This window comes from Pelophylax lessonae (assembly GCF_965119305.1).
Source record: "Pelophylax lessonae genome assembly, chromosome: 2".
In the NCBI taxonomy this organism is placed as follows: Eukaryota; Metazoa; Chordata; class Amphibia; order Anura; family Ranidae; genus Pelophylax; species Pelophylax lessonae.
In genome coordinates, this window is record NC_138769.1 from 487,745,512 (window position 1) to 487,771,886 (window position 26,375).

Here is a 26,375-nt window from a genome sequence, read left to right on the forward strand (position 1 = left end):
CCTAGAGCAGTGATGCCGAACCTTGGCAGCCCAGATGTTTTGGAACTACATTTCCCATGATGCTCATGCACTCTGCAGTGTAGTTGAGCATCATGGGAAATGTAGTTCCAAAACATCTGGGGTGCCAAGATTCGCCATCACTGGCCTAGAGTGTTAGGAGGTTGCGGCACTGGAACTGTGGAAAGGCAGGAGACACAGGAAGGCAGGGAAGACATTTTTTCTTGGATTTTTTGGTTAATGTGGTGAGGGGTTAGAAACCTTCTTAGGTTTTTATTGTCATCTGTGTCACCACTGGGGAAAATCACCCCCCTCCATTTGTTTTTTTCACTAGTCACAGGAGAGAATTCTAAATGTTAAATTGTCAGCACAGCAGGGAGAGACATCGGTCTAAGAAGGAATTAATGTTAGGGTGTGTGTCTTTGGGACAGGAAGTGAAGGACAATTTCTCCAATGGAACACAGAATGAAAAAGAATTCAAACGTGACAAGAGTTTTAACCATTCACTATTATATCCAAACTAAAAGATCTGCTTTATGAGAGCACTGGGTGACAAAATGTATTTTGGCAGTGATATTGATTTGTATAGGCTGCAGTACAAGATCTAATAATACCTAAAGATGAACAAGAAATTAGATTGTATAATCACATTGGAAAATTCTCCTATTATAATCATGTTTACATTTTTGGAAAACAGAAGTCCATACAGTATTTATTAAAACATTTGGCCACACTTACTCAGCTTATCCATGCAATGCAACAACATAATAGGCTAATCTTAAAGAGCAGTCAATTTTCTTAGCTTTTCATTAATTTTCCAGTAATACAAAGACTTCAGGCTCTCTTAGTACAAAAAAACGCATACATCATTTCCTAAGTCGTGAAAATGTACACTGAATACATCATCTAGAAAAACCCATTCTTTATGCAATCATTAACACATTGTAGCGACTTTAATATAGGAGAAAAGCATGTTCAGTGAGCTTAGTGAATACTGGGAAGCTGTGCTGACTTCTATCATCCAATTTTGTGCCTAACTGGCTAATCTTTTGCAAAGAAAACTTTCACCTCATTCACTAAAGGTAAGTGAAATTTCACTTTGCAAATGAAACATGCTCTACTCCTTTAATAAGTTAGCCATAATACGTACATAAAAATCTGGTTAAAATTTCATTATTTCAGTATATTTAAAGAACTGTCTAGGTTTGCACAATGCCATGTGGTAGGTTTTCAGTGTTTAAAAATACATCAACCACTTTTTCCAAGTGTAATACATATAAAAAGGATCTTTGGATAGAACACGAGCAGAAAACAAAATTGCAATTTTCCCTGAATATCATCGCTGTAATAAAAAATTGGTAGCTAAGTTGACATCATTGTTTGAAGCCCTTAGCGCAGTTAAGACATCAGCTCTGGAGAATCCCATCTCCATCAGTTGTGCGACCTGCAATGGTAAGGGGACATCTGATCAGCCCTTTGCAATTTTACATGTTTATTTATTCTGAACACATTCTTATTACTGTTTTATTTTTAACACTGAGACATACCAGACTAAATAACAAGAAAAGTCAGCACACGAATGCTTTATTTTAAAGCGATTTATTCCAGCATGACCGCAGTGTAAAACATGGTAAAATGCGAACGCGTTTCGGCCGTAGCCTTTCTTATAGAATACAAAAATATAATAAAACCAGACATATATAGGTACAAAACAGCCCTGACAAATAGGGGCGGTATATTCTTCATTGCAATTAAGATAATTGAAAAACACACAAGTGGGATGTTGAAGCCAGTTTGAAGAGAGGTGAGAGAAGAAAAAGTAAAGCAAAAAATACACATTGTGAATGCAGAGAAATAATTAACCATAGACATATCTTAATCATGTGATCATTTAAAAAAAAAAAAGGTTAATATCCAATCTACTGTTCATTCCACTTGGTACCCTGGTATTAGGACTGTGTATCCACCACACCTCATGTTGTAGCAAGATGCGGTGTGTGTCACCACCTCTGGCTGTTTTTTTATTCTGTTCCAAACCACAAAAAGAAAAAGATTTAGGATTTTCTGCATGTATCCCCCTAAAATGTTTGGAGACATTAGAAATATTTTTGGCATTTACATTGGTTGTATCATTAACATGTTCCGATATTCTTATTCTCAAATTACAGATAGTGAAACCAACATACTGCAACCAACATACTGCATTCAATAAACATAGATAACCATCTTAGAACTGCCAGTTCACATACGATCTACCTGTGGAGAAAGAAGGGACTCTCCTGTTTTTCCTATGTCTAATGCACTGTTTGCATGTAGTAAATCCACATGGATACGATCCCACTGCTCCCAGCCATTAAGACTTGGGGGCTGTGGGAACAAAAAACATGGAGACAGCATGGCCCCCCAAAGTGGGTGCATTCCTGCTTGAGAAAAAGCAGCCCTGTTGAAGAATCTCATACAGTGTTTCATCTGCATATAATATGTAAGGCAATGTTTTATAATATTTACTACTCGATCGTATTGTGTTGAATATGTAGTTACAAAATGTACACCTTTCCCTTTCTTACAACGGCGCTGCCTTTTGGTTCGGTTGATGGAAAGATCATTTATCAGTATGTCACAGTCCTTCTCATCAGCTGTTTCCCTCTAGCTATCAAAAGCTTGTTATATTTACGCTCTCTTAATCTATTTGAAACCATGCCACATTCCTGTGTATAGTTTTCTTGTGAGGAACAGTTTATTTTTGCCCTAATTCTCCCACAGGCAAAGCCCGAACCGTATGTGGGGGATGACAGCTTGAGCCAATAGTAAGGAATTTCCAGAACATGGTTTCCTATACGTTTTTGTGGAGACAATACCATTTTCCACATTCCCTGTCAAAATCACATCTAGAGATAGTCTATACTAATCGGATGCAAGTTGTATGTAAATTCAAGATTGAGACTATTGGCATTAAGATATGTCATTAAAGGATCTATAGTATCAGCTGGACCACTCCATACTAGTATCAAATCGTCTATGAAACGACAGTACCATTCAATCTGCATCCTATAAGGGTTATCCTGAGAAAAGATATTTTTCCTCCCACCACCCCATATACAAATTGGCTAAGGAGGGGGAAAACATAGAACCCATCGAGGCTTCTTGACACTGCAAATAGAACTTTGAGTCAAACATATAATAATTATATTTTAATAAGAATTCAATGGACATCAAGCTAAACTCACTGTAATTCCTGATGTTTGACTGCCATAAGAGCTAGATCGTGTGGTATGCACAAATACAATGATTTTACCTCAACTGTGACCAAGTGATAGGTGGACAACCACTCAATCTCCCCCAATATGGGCTAAAAAGTGTCAGGTATCCCCAAGATAACCGGCTAACCGCTTGACAAGAGGCTGCGAATGTTCATCCACCCAATCACTGAGTCTCTCCTGCAGGGACCCAATTCCTGCCACTATCGGGCGACCCTGAACTGGAGATTGTTGTTTATGAATCTTAGGTAGATGGTGGAATATGGGCACAATAGGCTTGCCAACATATATAAAAAGTCAGAAATGTTTTGGTGTATTGGACCCATATCCCTACCAGCATCCAAGAGCTGCAACAGTCTCAAAGCTTCTAATTTGTTATTCTCAGTGTCTAGCACTACCACCACACCACCCTTATCAGCCTGACGGATTGTAATCTCACTTCTTTTTTTAAGGGCTTGTAAAGCTACATGCTCTGCTTTCAACAATACTCTGAAAATAATCCACTGCTTCACTTCTCACCTGTACTGGGTAAAAATACTTATCCCCGGTAGAGATGTGGGTCTCCCCAATACCATGGGACCCTTTATCTGATTGACATTGAAGCGATGTCTGTGGTGTGTCATTTTCTTCCACCTCCTCCTGAAAAGGATTTCTAACAAATAGATTGACATCTATTATGGTAGATAAGACATCAAACTGGTGGGTGGCAGCAAATGATAGGCCTTTTGATTATTGATAAACTTCACTCTCTGACAAAGTCACAGATGATAGATTAACTACATTAACAGTACCTATTCCTTTTGTTTCCTATTTCTCCTGGGATATTTCCTGTAGCTTTGGTTTTCTCCTCGTCTCTTTTTTTTTTTTGTTCCCTTTTGATAGTGTTTGCTGCCTTGTGCGTTTTTTGGAAGATTGACAGGAGAGCTCTCTCTTGAGAAAACTGATCCAATCGAGCTGTGAGAGGTATTGGATGACCTGGGCTCAGCGGTATACAAGTATTCCGGTTGTATATCCGATGCCTCAGGTGAGCTAAAGTTAACTCTTGTCTATTGCTGAGCCTGATCTCTTCTTCAAAATGGACTGTGGAAATCTGCAATTATGATGAACATAAACTGTCCCCTCTTCATAGTCCTTGAGATCCCTAAGGATCTTGGATGTCTTTTTTTCCATAATCTCGGATTCTAAATTTTGTAAATTTGTTTGTAAAAATGGATTTTTGTAAGAACTTACCGTAAAATCCTTTTCTCTTAAGCTCATTGACAGACGTAGTCTTCTTGATTCTCAAGAGCTGGGTTATGTTGTCTCCGCAAGAGTAGGACTAGGCAGAATGACAAAAACGTTCTGGCTCCACCCTAGGGGCAGTCCCTGAGGGTATATCCTCCCTCTCTCTGCTACAGGGAATCAGTTCTGTTTAAAGCAGTACAGAGAATTTAACCCAACCCAACTCAATGATAGAGGGGCGGGTACTACGTCTGTCAATGAGCTTAAGAGAAAAGGATTTTACGGTAAGTTCTTACAAAAATCCATTTTTCTCTATCGCTCATTGACAGACGTAGTCTTCTTGATTCTCAAGAGCTGGGACATCCAGAAGCAGTGCCACAAATGAGGGGTGGGATTGACAAAATCAAATCCAATCTAGAAGGCCCAACCGGTGCCAAACTAGAAGTTTTAAAGGCTCATTATAAACAAAGAATGAGGCTAAAGAAAAATTTTTCCAACGAAAAAAAACCCTCGAGGTAGACCACTGGTCTCCTCAAATTGCGGCCTGCAAAACCTTGCGGCCAAATGAGGCATCAGACGATGCCATTACATCAACTTTATAATGTTTAGAGAAGGTATGCACCGACGACCAGGGGGCTCCCGACCCTTAATAGAATAAGCCTGCACTACCGTCTGTCTGATCCATCTGGAAATGGTCGCGGCAGATGCAGGCAACCCCTTTTTGGGTCCATCTGGGATCACAAAAAGTGAATCCGTCTTGCGAAACGAGACTGTCGTTTTCAAGTATACCCTGATCGCCCGGACCACATCCAAGGAGTGCAAAGCAAATTCCCGAGGATGACTGGGCTTAGGACACAGGGAAGGTAATACAATTTCTTCATTCAGATGAAATTCTGAAACCACTTTTGGTAGGAAGGATGGATTCGGACGAAGAACCACCTTATCTCTATGAACCACCAGATATGGTGAACGACAAGATAATGCGGCCAGTTCTGACACCCTGCGTGCAGAAGTAATAGCCACCAAGAAGGCCACCTTCTGGGACAACGTGGGTAGAGGAATCTCCCTAATATCTTCAAAGGGAGGTTTCTGAAGAACCGACAACACTAGATTAAGATCCCAGGGGGGCAACGGCGCGTGCACTGGCGGAGCCAGATGTCGCACCCCCTGGATGAAATTCCGCACCAAGGAATGAGTAGCCAAAGGCTTCTGAAAGAAGATGGCTAATGCTGAGACCTGACCCTTGATAGTACTCAAGGCCAGTTTCTGCTCAACCCCTTGTTGCAGAAAAGCCAATATTCGACTAATCGAATAAGACCGAGGACGGAACCCCAAAGGTTCACACCATGCAATGTAGGACTTCCATGTGCGATGATAAATCTTTCTGGAAGTCACTTTCCTTGCTTCAACTAGAGTAGGAATAACTGAAGCTGACAAACCTTTGTCCTTCAGCACCTGGGTCTCAATAGCCAGGCCGTTAAAGCCAGCGATCGTAAAGCAGGATGGAAGATCGGTCCCTGAGACAGTAGATCCTCCCTGAGAGGAAGTCTCCATGGGACGTCCGCCACCAGTCTGACCATGTCGGCGTACCAAGCTCGACGAGGCCAGTCCGGAGCTACCAGGATTACTGGGATTCCTTCCTCCTCTACCCTGCGAAGAAGTCTTGGCAGTAACGCGAGAGGAGGGAAGGCATATATTAGCTGGTATTGCCCCCACGGGGCGATCAGTGCGTCTGCGGTTTCTGCTAGAGGATCGCGGGAGCGAGCCACGAATCTCTGAACTTTCCTGTTGAATCGTGATGCCAACAGATCCACATCCGGGGTGCCCCACCGTAGGCACAACTGGTGGAAAACGTCTGGATGGAGGGACCATTCCCCCTGATCCAGGGTCTGACGGCTGAGATAATCTGCCTGCCAATTCTCCACCCCCGGAATGAACACCGCAGAGATTGTTGGAACAAATCGTTCCGCCCAGCGAAGAATGCAAGCCACTTCTTTGGCCGCTCGGACACTCTTGGTGCCCCCCTGATGATTGACATAAGCCACGGCCGTGGCATTGTCCGACTGGATCCGAACCGGGCTGCCCTGGAGCTGCTCGGTCCAGTGAATCAGACAAAGTCTGATCGCTCTCAGTTCCAATACATTTATCGGTAACCTGGATTCTTCCGGGGACCAAAGTCCCTGGACAGATAACTGACCAAGAATTCCTCCCCATCCGGATACACTGGCATCCGTGGTCACTATCGTCCAATATATTGGCAGAAATGACTTTCCCTGGCTGAGCATTGGAGACCGAAGCCACCAAACCAGAGACTCTCTGGTCTGTTTGCTCAATCGTATCTGATTGTCCAGGGATTCCGGATTCCGATTCCATCTGAGAAGAATCTCTTGCTGAAGAATTCGGGTATGGGACTGGGCAAATGGGACTGCTTCGAATGAAGCCACCATCAACCCCAGAACCCTCATGCACGTCCGAAGGGAAGACCAGCTGTTGGACAGTAACAACTGGACTGCTGATTGAATCTTTCGAAGTTTCCCTACCGGAAGGAAAACTCTCGTCCTGACTGTGTCTAGAATTAGACCCAGATATTCGAGCCTCTGGGTGGGAACCAGAAATGACTTTTGCTGGTTCACCAGCCACCCGAATTCCTGTAAAGAAATCATAGTAATTTCTATGTTTTGTAGCAAGGTCTGAGGAGACTCTGCATGAAGCAGAAGATCGTCTAGGTAACCTAGAATCGATATACCTCTTTGGCGCAGAAGTGCCAACATTGGGGCCAACACCTTTGTGAAGACCCGCGGAGCCGTGGCGAGACCGAAAGGTAACGCCACAAACTGATAGTGGTTCTCCTCTACGGAAAAGCGTAGAAAACGCTGATGTCCTGCGAAAATGGGAATGTGAAGATAGGCGTCCTTGATGTCTATGGACGCTAGGACATCCCCTGGATGCAGGAAGGCTGCTACCGTGCGAATGGACTCCATTCTGAATCTTCTTATGTTGACGAAAGAATTGAGTGCTCTTAAGTCCAGAATTGGACGCACTTTGCCCTCTTTCCTGGGTATTGTAAACAGGTTTGAATAAAACCCTTGAAACCGTTCTGTCCAAGGAACGTGGACTACCACTCCTTGTTGTAGTAAATCTGTGACTGCTCTCCTCAGATCTTCTAAACGATCTGCGGATAGACGGATATTGGAAGGGAAGAATCGCGCCGGTGGGAGAGATCGAAACTCGATCTTGTACCCTGACCTTATGACTTCGCAAACCCAATTGTCCGGGATTCTGGAAAGCCATGGATCCGGGAACCGGCGAAGACGTCCCCCCACCCCAGTTATGGGTGGGGGCGCACCTTCAGGCTTTGGATGGTTTATCTTCAGGTCTGGAGGGGGCGGGCTTTTGCTTGCCCGACCAACGACCCCTGACGCCTCCTGTAGGAGCTTTGGAGGACTTAGTTTTTTCACCCGCTGGACGAAAAAACCTCTTGTGAGCAGAAAAAGAAGGCCCTCGTCTTTGACGAGTTCCTCTACCTTTAAAATTTTGCGGTAAAAAGGTGCTTTTTCCACCGGTGAGATCCTTAATGATCTCATCTAAGTTGGCTCCAAATAGACGCTCTCCTGAAAAGGGGATATTAGCCAATGCTTTTTTGGAACCTTGGTCGGCTAACCAACCTTTTAGCCACAGTGTACGCCTGAGAACCACTGCTGAGACTGATGCTCGCGCCATTAATGGAGTGGCGTCTAACGCCGCATCACATACAAACTGTAACCCCTGTATCATTTGTTCCAACAAATCTGATACCGCCTGAGGGACTTCTTCTAAGTCCCGGCGTAACCACTTGGTCCATTCAGTTACAGCCTGCGAAACCAGACCAATAGCAATTATTGGTCTGAAAGCTGATTCAATCAAGGAAAACATGGTGCGAGACATAGCTTCTATCTTGCGATCCACTGGATCTTTAAAAGACGGAGCGTCTTCTAAAGGAATAACCGTGGCTTTATTCAATCTAGCAATAGGTGAATCCACCACAGGTGGTTCTGTCCATTTCTTAATAAGGGTTTCCTCAAACGGATAACGCCTGTCAATGCGTTTAGAAATATTAAAAGTGCGTTTTGGCAGACGCCATTCTTCTTCGATTGGATTGCCAAAACATTTGGGCAATGGAAAAACCTTCGCCACTTTGATGCGCTTTTTAGTCCCAAAAGGGATCTCAGTTTCAGCTATTTCCGATGGAGTACCCTGTAAACTTAAAGTCTCTTGAACAGATACAATGAGTGCGTTTACCAACGCTTCCTCTCGGGCTATGGCGGATGCCGAAACATCCTCCTCACTGTCTGAAGAGACAGGACCCGAGACACCAATACCAGATGAAGTACCTGCAACTGCAGAAATAGGCTCAGAGTCTGAATCCGAAGTTTCAGATAATAAGGGGTTAGGCGGGGGTCGCTTTCTTGCGCCCTGTCCCTGACAAGCCACTTCCACCCGGGACACAAAAGTTTCCATAATAGCTGACAAAGATTCAATTGTCAATGGGGTGCTGGAGGATCCCGCAGACCCCTCGAGGGGATCCGGAGGAGATACATGAGTGGCAGGGTCCATGTTAATACAGGACACCTTTGCCAGCAAAAACAAAAAAAAAAAAACTTTTTCTTTTTTTTTTTTTTTTTTTTTTTGTGTGTCTCCCCCTAGCGCAATAGCGCCCCTCAGAGTACCTGCTTCTCGATCCCAGAGAGAGAGAGAGGGACCCCCAAGGCTCACCAACCGATGCAGTGCAGTTTCCAACAAACTGCAGTCAGCGTCTGTCTTACACAGACTGGAAGGAGCTGTTTGCTTTTTTCCCGGGCAGAAGGCGTGGCTCCGCCCCCTGTGTACGCCTTCCGGCGTTCCCAGCCCTCCACGAGGTAGCTGGGCTCACAAAACATGGCCGCCCCCATAGAAGAGACATAAGACTCCAAAAACATGGCGGCCGGCGTGACCTGAGGACATACATGCATTCGGTCTACGGCAAAATGGCGGCGGACCGCCGATATCGTCTTCCCAGCACATCCACCTGCACTCTGCTAAGAGGTGACATATGGATCTACAGAGATACACTGCACATAAGGTAGGATTATACCTCTTATGTCTGCTGTAATTTACAGTCTGCTGGGTAGAGTGTTAGCTCTTGAACCAAGTCCACTTCCCACAAACACATGCTGTATTACAAGGGGGACTTGTAAGTATCAGATATATACTGACCATATATGGAGGGGCCCATAATATATACTGCCTCATAATGAGGAAAAAAGGGAACGTTTACTCACCATACCGAACCGACAGGCACCCTCTCTTCACCATACCCTCTCCACCGGGGTGGGGGTTTGTGGACGCCTCGACTCTCTGGTACCTGGCTTCCAAGCAAGCTTTTAACTCGCAAAGTCAGTCCCTTTGCTGGGACTCCGTCGCGGCCGACTCAGCGCACTGGTCTGCACGCGCTCTTAGGCAGAAACCGGGGTGACCACTGGATCTCAACATCCAGCCCGTCGCCCGGCCCCGCATACTTACTTGAATATGTCGCGGCCGACCAAGCGCAATGCCATGGTCTGCGCGCGCTCGTAGGCCGGCTGGGGTGACCACAAGTGTCGCCCAGTCCGGCATTTTTGCTTGAAGATCTCACAGGAAAAAAACACTGGAGTAAACTACCTAAAAAATGTCTTTTTCTTAAAGAAAAAAAGTCTTGCCAGGACCAAAAGATCCCAGCAAGGAACTTAGGTCCTTACTCCTGACTAGACAGAAAAAAACTGATTCCCTGTAGCAGAGAGAGGGAGGATATACCCTCAGGGACTGCCCCTAGGGTGGAGCCAGAACGTTTTTGTCATTCTGCCTAGTCCTACTCCTGCGGAGACAACATAACCCAGCTCTTGAGAATCAAGAAGACTACGTCTGTCAATGAGCGATAGAGAAATCTTGATTTAACAGATCATATGAAGGCAAGGTGCAAAATTGTTTAATGGAGTTCTTGAGGGACGCGATTTCTTGATTTATTTCTAGGAGGAATTTTTCTTCATATGTCATGATGAGGTTCAATTCTCCCTTGCTTAAGCTGGGAGGTATGCTTGCTGTGAGACGGTTTGGAGAAAGGAGTATTGGTTACAGCTATCTTTTGTGTCACCATGCCTCCACTCTGGAGGATAAGTTTTTTTTGTTGGACTGTGGACACACTGATCCCTAACTGGGCCTCGCCTTAAGGATTCTCTCCATCCGTTTTATGCCTTGCCCTTTGTGGTCCCTGGTTTGGACTCGTGCAGTTGGGTTGTCCCGGGGTCGTCCATCTGCATACAGGCTATGCATTTTACATCGTTCTTTCTTTTATAGTTGGTGCATTTTCTTTGGAGGACTGTCTAGTACGTTGAGTCCATAAGGAGTCTGTAGGATCGATATTCCCCCTGAGGAAGACTTCTCAAAAAGCTGAAACGCGTAGGGGTCTGCATCCTGAACCAATAAACTTTCATTGTGCCAAATGTGTTGCTTGGCACCCATGCTGTGGATATCCTCCTAATGTGAATTTTAACAAATTTGTCATGTATTTATTATCATGGATTTTTGATGATCTGTATTATCATTAGAATGTTTTTGTTTGTTAATTTATTGATGTATTTAATAAATATATTTTTTTAGACATTTAGATTGCATTTATATACTTTTCCGGCATCACAACATCCCTTCCCCTGCTCCTCTGTCAAATCCTGTTCCAGGATTTGTGTATGCATTCATGATGAGGTTCATGAGTTTCTTAGAAGCATAATGTAAGGATATCATTCCACTCCACCTGGAATTGATCAGAGTAGACTATAGACGGGAATTTCTTCATTCTCAAACCTCTCGGTATCATATCCTGCTCAATGTATTTCTGTAGGCCCATGAGATCCCCCTATATTCATTTCATTGCGCATTAAAGTCCTTCGTTTCTCAAAGACAGTTTTGCATGAAGCCTCCATTGGTAATGCATTATCCTGTCTTGTAAAGACTTGGGATGACTTCATACACCGATCTGGAATGGTAAAGATCGTGTGTATGGTCTTTGACTGGTCACTCCCTTCAATGTTTGTATCCTGCTGTATATTCATGCTTCTGTATGTTATTATATGAATAGAAAGTTGCAGTCAGATTCAAAAAAATTGAAGTCTCTTAATTTGTACTGCGGGAGCGGGTATAGGAAAAAAATTAAAGATAAAATAGATGCAAACTCACCCTAGCTCTACCGCATAGTGAAATGAATGTTGAACTGAGTGTCGGTGCTCAGGATGCAGTGTCCAGATGCATGTAATTGCTTCCAAGTAACAAGAAAAGCCGGCACCCGAATGCTTCCTTTTTCCTATGCGATTTATTCCAGCATGACAGCAGTGTACAATATGGTAAAATATGGTAACGTGTTTCAGCCGTAGCCTTACTCATAGCATACAAAAATATAATAAAACCAGACTTATATAGGTGCAAAACAAGCAGGAATGAATTCACTTTGGGGGCCATGCTGTCTCCATCTTTCCTCTCTTCAAACTGGCTTCAACATCAAAATTGTGTGTTTTACAACTAAAACTTGTGTTTTCAACTATCTTAATTGCAATGAAGAATATACCGCCCCTATTTGTCAGCATTTGTGTGCAGGCATTACTTGTTACTTGGAAGCAATTGAATGCATCTGGGCAGTGCAGCCTGAGCACCGACACTCAGTTCCACACTCATTTCACTATGCGGTAGAGCTAGGGTGAGTTTGCATCTATACCAGACTAAATGCTAAGATTTCTCTATTCAACATTTAGAGCATTACGTGAAAGACCCTAGACACAAAAAGTAACGTAAAATGTATTGTTCTTCCAAGTAATGGTCAGCTGGCATACAGTTCTTAAAGAGATTTCCTTACTTCAGTGTAACAAACCATACAAAAGGGAACCCGAAAGCATGCTCAAACAATTTTTACAGATGAATGTGCAAGTGAGCAGTCCACTGGAAAAATGTTGCATTAAAGGGTAAGTCCACCCTAACACAAAAACACTAAAATCACTACATCTACAGGCATCCAAGATCTAAGACTAACCGACCAAGCCCCGTAAAGAATAAATTGGTATACATACCTTTTTTGAAGCCGAGCAAGTCTCCAGTGGTGGAAGTTCTGCAGAGGACACAGCCAACAACAGCTGTGAAATGAATGGGACCTGATGTCACCCATTGACTAGTGCTGGCCATACGCTATATACGAAAAGTCGGCCGAAATTCGGTCATTTAGACAGTTTGCTTGTTTTTTGGCCAGTTAATGGGCATAGGTCGGTAATAAGTTGTGACGTTTTTGAGCCGAAAAATCGAAGGACAAGTTTGGAAATTTCCTGACGAACGAACGATAAATTGAAAAGGTTAATGTGTTTCTCGTCCAAACTGTTTGCACTAGGTATATGTGAAAAAACAAACAAAAAAAAAGATTCATTTTTGTCCATTGAACGATTTATCGGTCATTACATGACGGCACTATTGTTTGCTCTTACGGCCGAGTGTTAGTTTTTCAAAAATGAGTTTGAACGATTTTTTGTACAGTGTATGGCCAGCATAACTATGGGGCTTCCGTTGTCGGCTGCCTCCTCTGCACCTACCTCCACAGCGAAGCCATCGCTAATAGCGTAGCGTGGGACTGGAACGACTTATGAAAAGGTATGTATACTGATTTCTTCTGTACAGGGCCAGATAGGTTAGTCTTAGATCTGTAGATGTAGCGATTTTAGTGTTAGGGTGGACTTACCCTTTAAAGTTTATCAAAACCTCATCAAGGAGATCTTATATAAGGTGTCTCCTGAGTGTACTCCTGCATTGTCACTATGTCACATGTACCCCTGGTGGACTAATATTAGCGAAGATTGTGGACTATTCCTGCATTCTTTACCTCAGCAATATCTTACATGTGTTTCTATGCAAACTTTTCTTTTTGTTTTAGATAGTGGTAAAGGCTTTAACCTCTCTTTGACTTGTACTGCTTCTATGTCCCCTCTGACAGTTCAGCTCCCTTCCCGACTTGGTGACAAAAGGTTACTAGTTTTTAGGGATCATCTAATGGTGGACAAAGTAGGAGATAGATGGATAGATTGGAGAAAGGAGTTACAGAGGAAGGGAGAGACTGGATAGGAGAAGGTATTAATGGTACTAAATAACAGGAGTTCTTGGGAGGAGCGAGGATGGTTTGGGTGATATTTTAAGACAGGTTGGTGATGCAGCTTGGGGCTGAGTGTGGATGGGCCTGTTTCTTGTTATTAGTACAGTGAATTTTATTTGTTGGGTGAGCAGAAGCCAGTGGAGGGATTGGCAGAGAGTGGTGGCAGGCACTGAGTAGTTGTTAATGAGGATAAGTCTGGCAGCAACATTTATGATGGACTGAAGGGGGAGTAGTCTATGTAAAGGTAGGGCAGCAAAGAGGGAGTTGCAATATTCAGAAATAATTCTTAAAACTTAAGTTGGTAGATACCTAATAGTTTGACATATGTGACACACGTGTATAAAGTTTAACCTTCCCGACCGTCATATAGTAAAATGACGGCCGCAAAGTGGTTGTCCCATCCTGGCCGGGCGTCATATGACGTCCAGCGGGATAGGCCCCTCTGCGCGCCCCCGGGGGGGCGCACTGAGCGGCGATCGGTGGTGCGGTGTGTCACTCTGACACACCGCATCTCCGATCCCGATAAAGAGCCTATGACGTAGGCTCTTTACCATGTGATCAGCTGTGTCCAATCACAGCTGGTCACATAGTAAATAGGAAGTGCCATTGATCGGCTTTCCTCAGTTCCCACCTGACAGGCACGAGTAGAGGACAGCCGATCAGCCGCTCTCCTGACAGGGGGGGGGGGGGGTTGTGCTGGTAATCAGAGCATTGATTACCATCGTAGACCCTTGGAAGATGCCACTAGAGCCACCAGGGATTGCCCACCCATGGCCACCAGGGATGCCCATTCATGGCCAACAGGGATGCCAATCAGTGCTCAGGGAGCCTGTTAGTGCCCTCCTCATCAGTGCTGCCCATCATTGCCATCAGTGCCACCTACCAGTGCCCATCATTGCCATCTATCAGTTGCGCCCACCAGTGCCCATCAGTACCGCCTATCAGTGCAGCCAATCAGTGCCCATCAGTGCCGCCAATCAGAGACCATCAGTGCTGCATATCAGTGCTACCTATCAGTGCCCATCAATGCTGCATATCAGTGCTACCTATCAGTGCCCATCAGTGCTGCATATCAGTGCCACCTCTCAGTGCCCACCAGTGCTGCATATTAGTGTCTCATCATCAGTGCCTCCTCATCAGTGCAGGAAAAAAAACGTATTTATTTACAAAATTTTATAACAAACCAAAAAACTTTTTTTTTTCCAAACTTTTTTTTTTTTTATTTGTTTTAGCAAAAAAGAAAAAACCTTGTGGTAATCACATACCTTTAAAAGAAAGCTCTATTTGTGGGGAGAAAAATTACATAAATTTGGTTTAGGTACAGTGTTGCATGACCGCGCAATTGTCATTCAATATGCAACAGCGCTAAAAGCTGAAAATTAGCCTGGGCAGGAAGGGAGTGTAACTGCCCTGTATGGAAGTGGTTAACATGTCTTTTCTTCCTATTATTTTTCTGTTAAGTGTTTTTTTTCTACTGTCAGAGGCTGGCTTATACGAGGGGGTGCTGATAAGTATTGAGCCTTACCCAGAAAAAATTGAGCTAGGAAGTTGTAAATTGCAAGGTGTACTGGCCAATTTGTCTATATCCAATGGTGAAAAAATCAACTACCTACAATTTAACATATCTTTCCTTTTCAGGTCCAAAGTGAACATGGCAGCATCTCCATAAAATTCAGTGTGGAAGAGCATAGGACCATAATCAAGTTCCTGTTTCTCCAAGGGAAAGGCGTGAAGCAGATCCATGATGAAAGGTCACAAACTTTGGGTGACAGTGTCCCTTCATATGCAACAGTTAAACGCTGGGTTGTCACTTTTAAAACTGGCCATTTTCAGTGTTGAAAGTGAGAAACCCATTGGAAGGCCGGTTTCTGTACCTGCAAATGTGAAAGCCATCCATGACATGATCATGGAGGACTGCCGAATATTAGCCAAAAATATTGCTACATATCTGGGAATATCACGTGAGAGAGTTGGTGCCATTATCCATAATGACTTGGAAATTGGAAAGCTTGCAGCAAAGTGGATCACAAAACTTTTGACAACCGAACAAAAGAGGAAACGTGTGGAGACGTCGGTGGCTGTTTTGGAACATTTTGCAAGAAATTTGTCAGCTTTCTTGAACAAACTGATAACTGGTGATGAGACATGAATCTACTGTTATGATCCTGAGAAAAAGGAACAGTCTAAGGGTTCCCCCAGACCAAAGAAGTTCCGTGTGCAAAGGTCAGTGCAGAAGCAAATGGCAACAGTTTTTTGGGATAAGAAGGGAGTTCTGCTGGTGGACTACCTCCAAAAGGGTTAAACCATCAATGCAACATATAACTGCGCTTTATTATGAAGTTGAGGCAAAATATCAAGGAAAAACATCAAGGAAAGCTCTCCAAAGGTTTCATCCTGTTGCATGAAAACGCCTCGTCACACACTGTAGGTGAAATGGCAAAATTTACCTCCTTAGACTTCCAAATAATGCCTCATCCACCCTTTTCCCTTGACTGGGCTCCTTTTGATTATCATCTGTTCCCCAATCTCAAAAAAAATACCTAAAAGGGAAGGGATTTTGGAGTGTTCCGGAGGCAACTAATGCTCAAATAAGTGGTTACACCAGCAGTCGGAAGAATTTTATTTGCAGTGACTTAAGATGCAGGACAGATTTCACAATTGCATTGACGCCCTGGGGGAATGTGTAGAATAGTGCAGCAGTTACAGCCTTCTAGCTCAATTTTTTCTGGGTAAGGCTAAATACTTATCAGCACCCCTTCGTAAGCTCCCTCAGTAACAATAAGGAAAAGAAGTGACAAGTCGATTTTATTTTTAATGGAAACAGCACAGGTCTCCACAATCCACAAGAGATTGTGGAAATGTTCCAATACAGAGATTGGATGGTTTTGCAGAAGTGACTAGATGGTCTTGGAGTCACCAAGACCACCTCCACAGTCAGCAAAGAGGTCATGGATTTAAACAACTGCATTCTTGACACTATAACTTGTGTCACTGGTTCCCTAAAAATGGGTAAGAAGTATACAATGAGGTCAGAGGGTTAAATGTGATATCACATGAAAGTTCCTTCTCTCCTGTAAAAAGCAGACATCATTTTATTAGGCTACAAAACCATTTATTCTGAAAAACAAATCCTCCTACTGAGCACTTGTATTCTAACAGCAGGGACACATGCCACTTTCTTTTTTTTATGGGGGGGCGATGTGGTGTCAGTGTGTTATCTGCTCCCACTTCCGGTGGGATCGCCTTGGTGTTTCCACTGGAAGTTCTTCTATCTCAACCCTGCCTGCAACCTTCTGGAACATGTCACAGGTCCCATTCCCAAAGCACAGTGCGACTCGCGCATGTGCGCTGTGAAGCCGCAAGGAGTCACATCCGTCTTTCTACAGTAATCATGTCGGTGCCGGGGATCCGAAGACCGGCAAAGACAGAGCTGGTTCCCTGGACAGGTAAATGTCCCATTTTTAAAAGTCAGCAGCTACAGTATTTGTAGCTGGGGATATGTATTTTTTTTTTTTTTTTGACCGAAGAAGAACTTTAGGTTTTTCTGCATTTAAAAAAAAAGTACAGTACAGGTCATATCTATAGTTTAACAAAGGGCAGCTCTTTCACTTGTTTCTTTTTGCGGGTTTAAGACACTTTTTTCTGACCCTGGCTAGGGCTGCCCTTTGAAGCTGAGAAAGGACAGGAGAAAATGTCATATTACTAAAACTTGCAAGAAGATAATGAAGTCTAATGAAACCTGGGGATTTCCATACTGTCAGGGGACGTGATATTCCATGGTGTAGTTAATCATGATGGTATCAGCTGCTTTGAATTAAAGGGGGTTTACCTAAAACGGTGTCTGTTTATTGAAGCTGCAACAGCTTTACAATTGCATTGGGAATTTACAACACAGTTATCACCTGTTTCCATCTCGAATATTAATGTGCTATATAGTTTCTTTATAAGCAACAACCAAGCAATTTGTGAATCAGATATTTTTCAGCATTGTTCTTACAAAAAAAATTGACTCATTGCTCTTTTTTTTTTTTTTTCTTAATTAACATGTGTACTGTTTCCAAATGTATATTAGAATAATGTGTACTGAATTCCAATGTATATTAGAATAATGTACACTACCAGTATTTATTACTACTAAACAGTAAACCTGTAATACTATGTATGCAATAGACATTTCTCTATAATAATATTTTTAGGCATTAATCATTTTCCAACAATACTGATAACACCTGGCTAATAGGTTAACTTATAACTTTAAAGCCTGAGCCCATTTGCCTAGGTATATCAACCGGTTATGTTACAGTTATGTCACACCATAAAGAGTGCAGCTAAAAAACTAGTATATTATTTTAGGTGCACAAACTGATTACTGTCCAAACAGTCCATTTATGTTATACTGCAATAAGTGTTGCTACAAATCAGAGTTAAAGACAGTGGCGGCTGGTGAATGATAATTTGAGAGGCAGCAAAACCAACCCCCCCCGCACGGGCCGGACGGACAGCCAGCATTCTTACCTTCTCCTTGTGGCTGTGATTCTCCTCCGGCCGTGCGTCTCCTCCCTCTTCCTGGTTAATGGCCAGTAAAATCGCTTCTCTTTTCAGCCAATCGGAAAGGGGTCTCACGACCCGCTTCCTAAATTGGCTGGGAGGAGAATCAGTGTGATAATAGTGAATATTAATTCGCTATTGCCAAACAACTGGGTGGGCTCAGGGTGCAGAGCTCTGCACCCCAAGTCCACCCTTTTTTGAAGCCTATTAGAGCCTCTTGCTCGAATCATATGCTTAAAAAAAAAAAACCCCATTGGAATCCATGCATTCGGCGTCCAGAATGTAGATTAGGGGGCCGGATGCATGGATGGGGGGGGGGGGGGCAGCACCCCTGGGCCCCCAATGAACGGGCCACCACTGGTTAAAGAATAACAGTGCTGTGTTAAAAAAGAAAAATCAGACATGTTTACCAAAACAAAGATATGTTTAAAGTGGTTGTAACCCTAAAAAGAAAACAAAAATGCTCTTGCTCCTTTAAAGCGCAATCTATAGCATAGTGTTTGTGCAGTGTAATATGTCCCATTCTATGATGTAAAATACCTGGTTAATCCTGCCAGTTTCCCCTATGTGTACAAGGACCACAGTAATCATGGCTGCTGATCCATGATACTGTGGTCAGTTTACGCCACTCCGTCATCATGCTGTGAGGTCAGTCTCTCCCTCTCCCCCTCCCTCCCTGCCAGTTAGCTCAGTAGCCTGTGTAGTGAGAGCGGATCTCCTCTCACGCCCATCCCATCCTGACGCTATTCCTGTAAAGTAATGTATATAAATCACTTGAATCCCCTTTGTTTTATGAAGATATAAAAGGCACAGTATGTCAGTTTTTTTAAAAATTATAATCCTAAATACCTACTTGCACAGCACCACTGTACGGTCACGTGACCTCCCTCTGCTTCCTTGCATACGTCAGAGTGAAATCTCAGTCCTTCCCACTGCTTTACTTAGATCGGGGAAGGAGAGCGGAGGTAGGAGCTGTGCAAGGAGGTACAGTATTCAGGATTATTATTTTTTTCAAAAATTACATATTGTGCTTTATATCTTCCTAAAACAGAGATGGGATGCCAGTGATTTTTATATGTGACTTAACAACCACTTTAACAAAACAATCCGCATTAGGTTTCCTCATAAAGTGACACTTATGCAATCCTGCAATTTAAATAAGATTTTACCTGTTCCTCGGGAGCCGGAGGAGGAGGTGCCTGTGGTTCTGCTTGATTTACCACGTGCCGTTGCCGTAATGGTGGAAATAAGCGATTCCAAACAAACATTCCTCCCTGTGTTAACAAAAACACCATGTTTATGTCAGTTTACATCTTTACCAGATACAAAAGAATAAGTAATGTGTCAGACCCAGTGGGGCTAATTTTCTAAAACTAGAGAGTGCAAAATCTGGTGCAGCTGTGCATAATAGTCAATTAGTTTCTAGGGCCCCTTTCACACAGGCTTTCTGATCAGGTCCGCCTTGTCAGTTTTTCAGGCGGACCTGATCGGATGATCCATTCACCCCTATGGAGCAGCGGATGTCAGCGGTGACATTTCCACTGACACTTGCTGCTATCTGATCCGATCCTGTCTGTGAAATCCAGACAGATGGAAACCCTATTTTCCATCCGTCTGGAGGATCGGATCGGATAGGATAGGCAGTCAGTTTTTCATCCGTTCTTCCATAGAGAAGAGTGGGGATCTAACAGGTTTGTCTCAGCACAGAGAGCAGAGATGGAGCTGTCATCCGCCTGCTTAGTGGGGATTGGCGTATCGATCCCCGCTGAGAAAAAAAAGGACTCCGCCGGGCGGAAAGCCCTTGTGAAATGACCCTTACTTCAGCTTGTTTACTTAGGCTTTCACAAAAAAAACCTGGAAGCGGATTGGCTACCTTGCAGAGCTGCACCAGTTTGCACTCTCCAGTTGTAGTAAATCAACCCCAAAGAGTCACCACTCTGGATAATTGCTTTATAATACACCGAAGAGGAAATGCTTGACACGCAAAAAAAGGAATTTTCAGCTTTTCTCTTTGGTATGTTATAAAGCAATAATCTGGAGTGCTTGACCCCTGGGCCTGTCACATTAACAGATGCAAAACAATTAGTAAAAGTAAAAAAGGTATTTTTTTTCAACATTTCCATTTATGTGAAGTGACTGCATAAAAGCTATACACGGGTGAAGACTGTCTTCTTACCTTTGGTAATTATTATACTGCATTTTGATTATAAGCTAGCACTAAACATAGGTGGGATTTTTTTACATAGTTAGTGAGGTTGAAAAAAAAAAAAAAAGACACCAGTCTAAGTAAGCTAGTACTAAATATAGGTGGGATTTGAACTTTCTGCATTAAGATAAAAAATGTCACAGTATTTTCATCACCCCCTTTAGAGTTAGAGTGTAGCTCTTTTTTTAAAATTATGTCTCTTGCTCTGGCGATCGCCGGCGATACCTCACATGTGTGGTTTGAATGGCGATTTAATTTGAGGCGCGACTTCCGTATACGTTTTCTTTTGTGCGCGAGCTCATGGCGACTAAAAAATTATTTTATTTTTTCCTATTTATTTTTTTAAAATTATAGCACAGGTTTTTAAAAAAAATCTGATCACTTTTATTGCTGTCACAAGCAATGTAAAACATCCCTTGTGACAGCAATAGGCAGTGACAGGTACTCTTTATGGAGGGATCAGGGTCTAAAAGACCCTAGACCCCTCCACTACACTTCCATGTATTCAAAACACCAAAAAACTGCATTTTTGAATACATTCACTTTTTAAATCTGTTGCCTTTAGCAGCCGAGTAACTCGGATGTGACGTCATGGACGCCGCCTCTGGGTTACGTCATTGGAGACCCGATCGAAGCCGCATCCGGCTTTGATCAGGACTCCATCAAGCCAGCGGACGCGACGGCTGGTTGCTCAAGTCTCCCGGTGGGACAGGAGACCCGGGCAGAGCCGCGGAAGGCTCGCTGGGGTAACGATCAAGCAGCTCCCAAGCCGCATTGGTCGTTACCTCTGGAAAGCCGACTGCCAGGTCTAAAAAACGGTACCGGGGTGATGCCTCTAGCTAGAGGCATCACCCCGGTACAACCATTTAAAGTCAGCCGACGTAGGTCTACATGGGTGATCGGTAAGTGGTTAAACATTTGTATTTATTTTTCATGTTCCTATCCAAGTTTAGCTTGTTGCAATGGTGTATATAACCAAACGTATTACAGTTGCCACTTCAAGAGGTCACATCTAGCTGGGGTAATTGTCATGGTTGACATACTCCATTGTTGCATTTTTGAAAACGTTTACAAAACGTTAAAAATAAATAAAATAAAAATAAATTATTTTTTTAAGTTCTTAATGTTAAATTTCAGCCAATGTTAGCATTTAATTTGCACTGCCAGTCATGCCTGAGGGTAGTATTGCACCTCCTTCCTGTGGGCTGAATTAGGCTCTCGGTGGGTGTATTGCCCCTTTCTGAGGGTTTGAATAGGCCCATCTTTCTGGTACCACCCTGGTTACCGCCACCAAAAGGGTGGCGGTAATTTTCACACCTTTTTTTCGTTCCTGTTCTGTTTGTGAATTGGATTTAACAGATTACTGCGCGATTTTTTGCAATTTTTTTGTTTACTGTAAATTCGTAATTTATTTTTTTTAATGAATTGGACTTTATTCAAAGGCAATCAATTTATGCAAATGAGCAACATGATATCGTTACCGCATGCGGTAAAGCTTAGTGAATTGAACCCATTGTGAGAAGTAAACAGACATGATCAATTGATACAGTAGAGTTTCCGCCTTTATTAGCTGTGCCCACAAACTATGTGGCAGATTAAGGCCTCATGCACACTGGACAATATCTAAACTCTTCAACAAGCTTTCCTCCAGGTAGCAGAGTTTTGCAAAAAGAAAAAGAAAAAAGCCTGACGCTTGTAAAATTGTGTAATGCGTTTAGCTGCATCAAGCATTTGGGCGTTAATTTATTTCATAGGCCAGAATAAATAATTTATTTTGACCATTGAAATGAGTTCACGCTCAAACACTAAACACGTGTTTAGATGCATTCATATGCGTTTAAAATCATCAAGCGTTTTTTCAGCCCAAACTCCGGATGCACTGGCAGTAGTTTTTTTTGCCAGACACCCCTAAGAGCAACTGTAAAAATGTTCAGTGTGCATGAGGCCTCAGTAATAAATGGATTTTTGTAAAATCTTACCGTAAAATCCTTTTCTCTTAGCTCATTGACAGACGTAGTCCTCGGTGATACACCACCTTCGGGTTATGTTGCCTCCACAGGAGCAGGACTAGACAGGAAATTAAAAAGCTCTGGCCACACCCTAGGGGCAGTCCCAGAGGGTATATCCTCTCTCTCTCTGCCTCAGCAAATCAGTTATGTGAAAAAGCAGTCTTTAGAGATTTTAACCCAACTCAAAAAAACAGAGGGGCGGGGACTACGTCTGTCAATGAGCTAAGAGAAAAGGATTTTACGGTAAGATTTTACAAAAATCCATTTTTCTCTAGCGCTCATTGACAGACGTAGTCCTCGGTGATACACCACCTTCGGGACGTCCCAGAGCAGTATCACAACTGAGGGGTGGGAAAATGGAAATCAAATCCCAATCTAGAAGGCCCAACCGGTGCCAACTAGAAGTTTACAATGCTCATCCTTAATGATGAGACTCAACAAAAAAAGAGAAAACAAATTTTTTTTTTTTTTTTTTTTTCAAACAGAAAAAATCCCTCGAGGTAGACCACCGGTCTCCTCAAATTGCGGCCTGCAAAACCTTGCGGCCAAATGAGGCATCCGCCGATGCCGTCACATCAATTTTATAGAATTTTGTAAAGGTATGTACTGACGACCAGGTGGCCGCCTTACATACCTGGACCACTGACGCCTGATGGCGAAAGGCCCAGGAAGTACTGAGCGCTCGAGTGGAGTGCGCCCTAACAGGGAACGGAGGACTCTGACCCTTAATAGAATAAGCCTGTACCACAGTTTGTCTAATCCATTTGGCAATGGTCGCGGCAGATGCAGGCAAACCCTTTCTGGGGCCATCCGTGATCACAAAAAGTGAATCCGTCTTACGGAATGATTCCGTAGCTTTCAGGTATACCCTGATTGCCCGAACCACATCTAAGGAATGCAACGCATGTTCCCGATGATGCTTGGGCTGAGGACACAAGGAAGGTAGTACAATATCTTCATTCAGATGAAAATCTGAAACCACCTTGGGAAGAAAAGATGGCTTAGGATGAAGTACTACCTTATCCCTATGAATCACTAGGTATGGGGACTGGCATGATAATGCAGCCAGTTCTGACACCCTGCGAGCAGAAGTAATAGCCACCAAGAAGGCCACCTTCTGGGATAAAGTAAGCAAGGGAATCTCCCTGATGTTTTCAAAGGGAGGTTTCTGTAGAACCGACAAAACCAAATTAAGATCCCAAGGCGGTAAGGGCGCGCGGACTGGAGGAGCCAGGTGCCGCACCCCCTGGATGAAATTCCGCACCAAGGATTTGGTAGCTAAAGGCTTCTGAAAGAAGATTGCTAATGCTGAAACTTGACCCTTGATGGTGCTCAAGGCTAGCTTCTGCTCAACCCCCTGTTGCAAAAAGGCCAATATTCGAGACACCGAATAGGTACGTGGAGGAAATCCTAAAGATTCGCACCACGCAATATAAGTTTTCCATGTGTGATAATAGACTTTGCTGGAAGTCGCTTTCCTTGCTTTAATAAGGGTAGGAATGACTGAAGCTGACAAACCTCTGTCCTTCAGTACTTGGGTCTCAATGGCCAGGCCATTAAACCCAGCGACTGTAAAGCATGATGGTAAATTGGTCCTTGAGACCACAGACACTCCCTGAGACGAAGTTCCCACGGAACGTCTACGACTAACATGTCCAAGTCGGCTAGGCCGGCTTGAGGAGGCCAGCCTAGAATTTCTAGGACCACTGGCGCTGATTGGATCTGAACCAGGCGTCCCTAGAGGTACCTGGCCCCGACCATCCGAGAAAGTCTGGTCGTTTTCTGTTCCCACACATTTATCAGATACCTGATAGTTATCAGGAAAGGTGATCTTTTCTGGTTGAACCTCAGGGACCGAAGTCACCCGACTAGAGGCTACTTGGCCTATCTGGTCAACCAGATCCGATTCCTGTGAGGTATCGGGACTAATCTTAGGAAAAGGTAAAGGAAAAGATCTATTCAGGGAACGGTAATTACCGCTTCCTGTAGTACTTAAATGTTGGAAGGGAAGAATCGCACCGGTAGTAGTGGTTGATGCTCGATCTAATGTCCTGAATACCGGTGAAAACGTCCCCCCACCCTGAAACCGGGTGGGGGCGCACCTTCAGGCTGTGTACTCCTTTGCTTCGGGTTTGGCTGGGTTGGTCCTTTGCTTGTCCGACCAGCCCTTCTTGAACCCTCCTGGAGGAGTCTTGCCTTTCCCGCTAGTACCAGCCGGGCGCCCTTTATGGGCGGTAAAGAAAGGTCCTCGCTTGTTGCGAGGTCCCTTAGCTTTAGCAGCCTGTGGCAAAAAAGTGCTCTTGCCCCCAGTGGCATCCTTAATGATTTCATCTAGGTTGGCCCCAAATAGACGATTCCCCTGAAAGGGGAGATTTGTCAAGGTCTTCTTGGAACCTAGGTCAGCTGACCAGCATTTTAACCACAGCACACGTCTGAGGATCACCGCTGTCTTAGATGCATGCCCTAATAAGGGAGTAGTGTCCAAGGCTGCGTCACAGATAAACTGTAGCCCTTGTATAATCTGTTCCATCAAATCAGATGTCTCCTGGGGAATATCTTTTCCCCTAAGATCTTGGCGTACCATTTTCGCCCATTCCGTAAGTGTCTGGGAAACTAGCCCAATAACAATTACTGGTCTAAAAGCTGACCCTATCAGAGAGAAGATGGTGCGGGACTCTGCTTCCATCTTTCGATCCACCGGATCCTTAAAGGACGAAGTGTCCTCCACTGGAATAACCGTGGCTTTATTCAGCCTGGAAATAGGCGGATCCACGACTGGTGGTACCGTCCATTTCTTAATGATGGATTCCTCAAACGGATAGCGTCTAGCAATACGCTTGGAAATAGTAAAGGTACGTTTAGAATGCTCCCATTCTCCTTTAATCTGATTACCGAAACATTTAGGTACAGGAAAAGCCTTCATCGTCTTGATGGGCTTATTAGTACCAAAAGGAATCTCTGTTTCAGTTGCCTCTGCCGGTAAAGCCTCAAGTTTTAAGGTCTCCTGCACTGCCACAACTAGTGCGTCCACCAATGCTTCTTCCTGAATAATAGCAGGAGAAGAAGCGTCCTCCTCACTGTCTGAGGGGGCTTTACCTGGGATAACAGCCCTTGCAGAGGAACCTGCAACTGCCGTGACCACCTCTGAATCTGAGTCAGAGGTGTCAGATGGTATAGGGGTAGGCGGGGGTCGCTTCCTTGACCCCCGTCCCTGACAGGCCGCCTCCACCCGAGCCACCATAGACTCCAAAATTGCTGTAAATGACTCTATACTCTGTGCACCGGCGGGTCCCGTGGCCCTCTCGAGGGAAACAGGTGGGGGAATATGTGTGGCAGGGTCCATGATAACTCCAGTTACTTCCTGGATAATATAATTCAAAAATAAAACTTCTTTTTTTTTTTTTTTTTTCGACCCCCAGCGCCACAAAAGCCCCTTAGTGTTACCTGCTAGGGATCCCTATCGATCGAGAGAGAGAGAGATAGACCCCCAGGCTCACCACTTGATGCTCAGAGTTTAACTGCAACAGGTTACAGCGCTGTCTTAACAAACAGGAAGTCTTTTGGCTGGCTGCCCAGGAAGAAAGGAGGCGGCTCCGCCCCTCTGTGCGCCTTCCGGCGCCTCCCCCAAGCTCCACGAGGTGTTTGGATCACCTCAAACATGGCCGCCCCCATGCTGGAGACACGAGGCTACGCCAAAATGGCGGCTCGTGCGATCCAGCAAAAAAAATGGCGGCGGCCCGTACTGAATAGCGGTGTGCTGCAGGGCACACAACACTCTCACTGCATGGGGATATGGCGTGGTTGGCGGTACCAGCCCTGGCGGACCGCATGGCCGTTCGGGAGGCCTGCTAATAGCTGGAGATCTGATTAGGAAGGCAGTCTACATGTCCGTGGCTTCTGACTGGTAGGTAGCTTATTCTTAACCCATAAGATTCCCAGAATGCCACAGATTACATCTTTAAAACATG

General features: G+C 44.0%; 1 protein-coding gene across 1 annotated transcript in view; it reads right to left on the reverse strand.

Annotated features, from left to right (window-relative positions):
• Positions 1–692: 692 nt before the first annotated feature.
• UBAC2 (UBA domain containing 2) overlaps positions 693–26,375 on the reverse strand; it is a 301,154-nt gene continuing 275,471 nt past the window's right edge. The window contains exons 9-10 of the mRNA XM_082245721.1: positions 19,362–19,466; positions 693–1,441 (exon numbers count right to left, since the gene is read on the reverse strand). Of these exons, the coding sequence (XP_082101847.1) occupies positions 1,334–1,441; positions 19,362–19,466 (213 nt within the window). The 3' untranslated portion in view covers positions 693–1,333. The remainder of the gene's footprint in view (positions 1,442–19,361; positions 19,467–26,375) is intronic.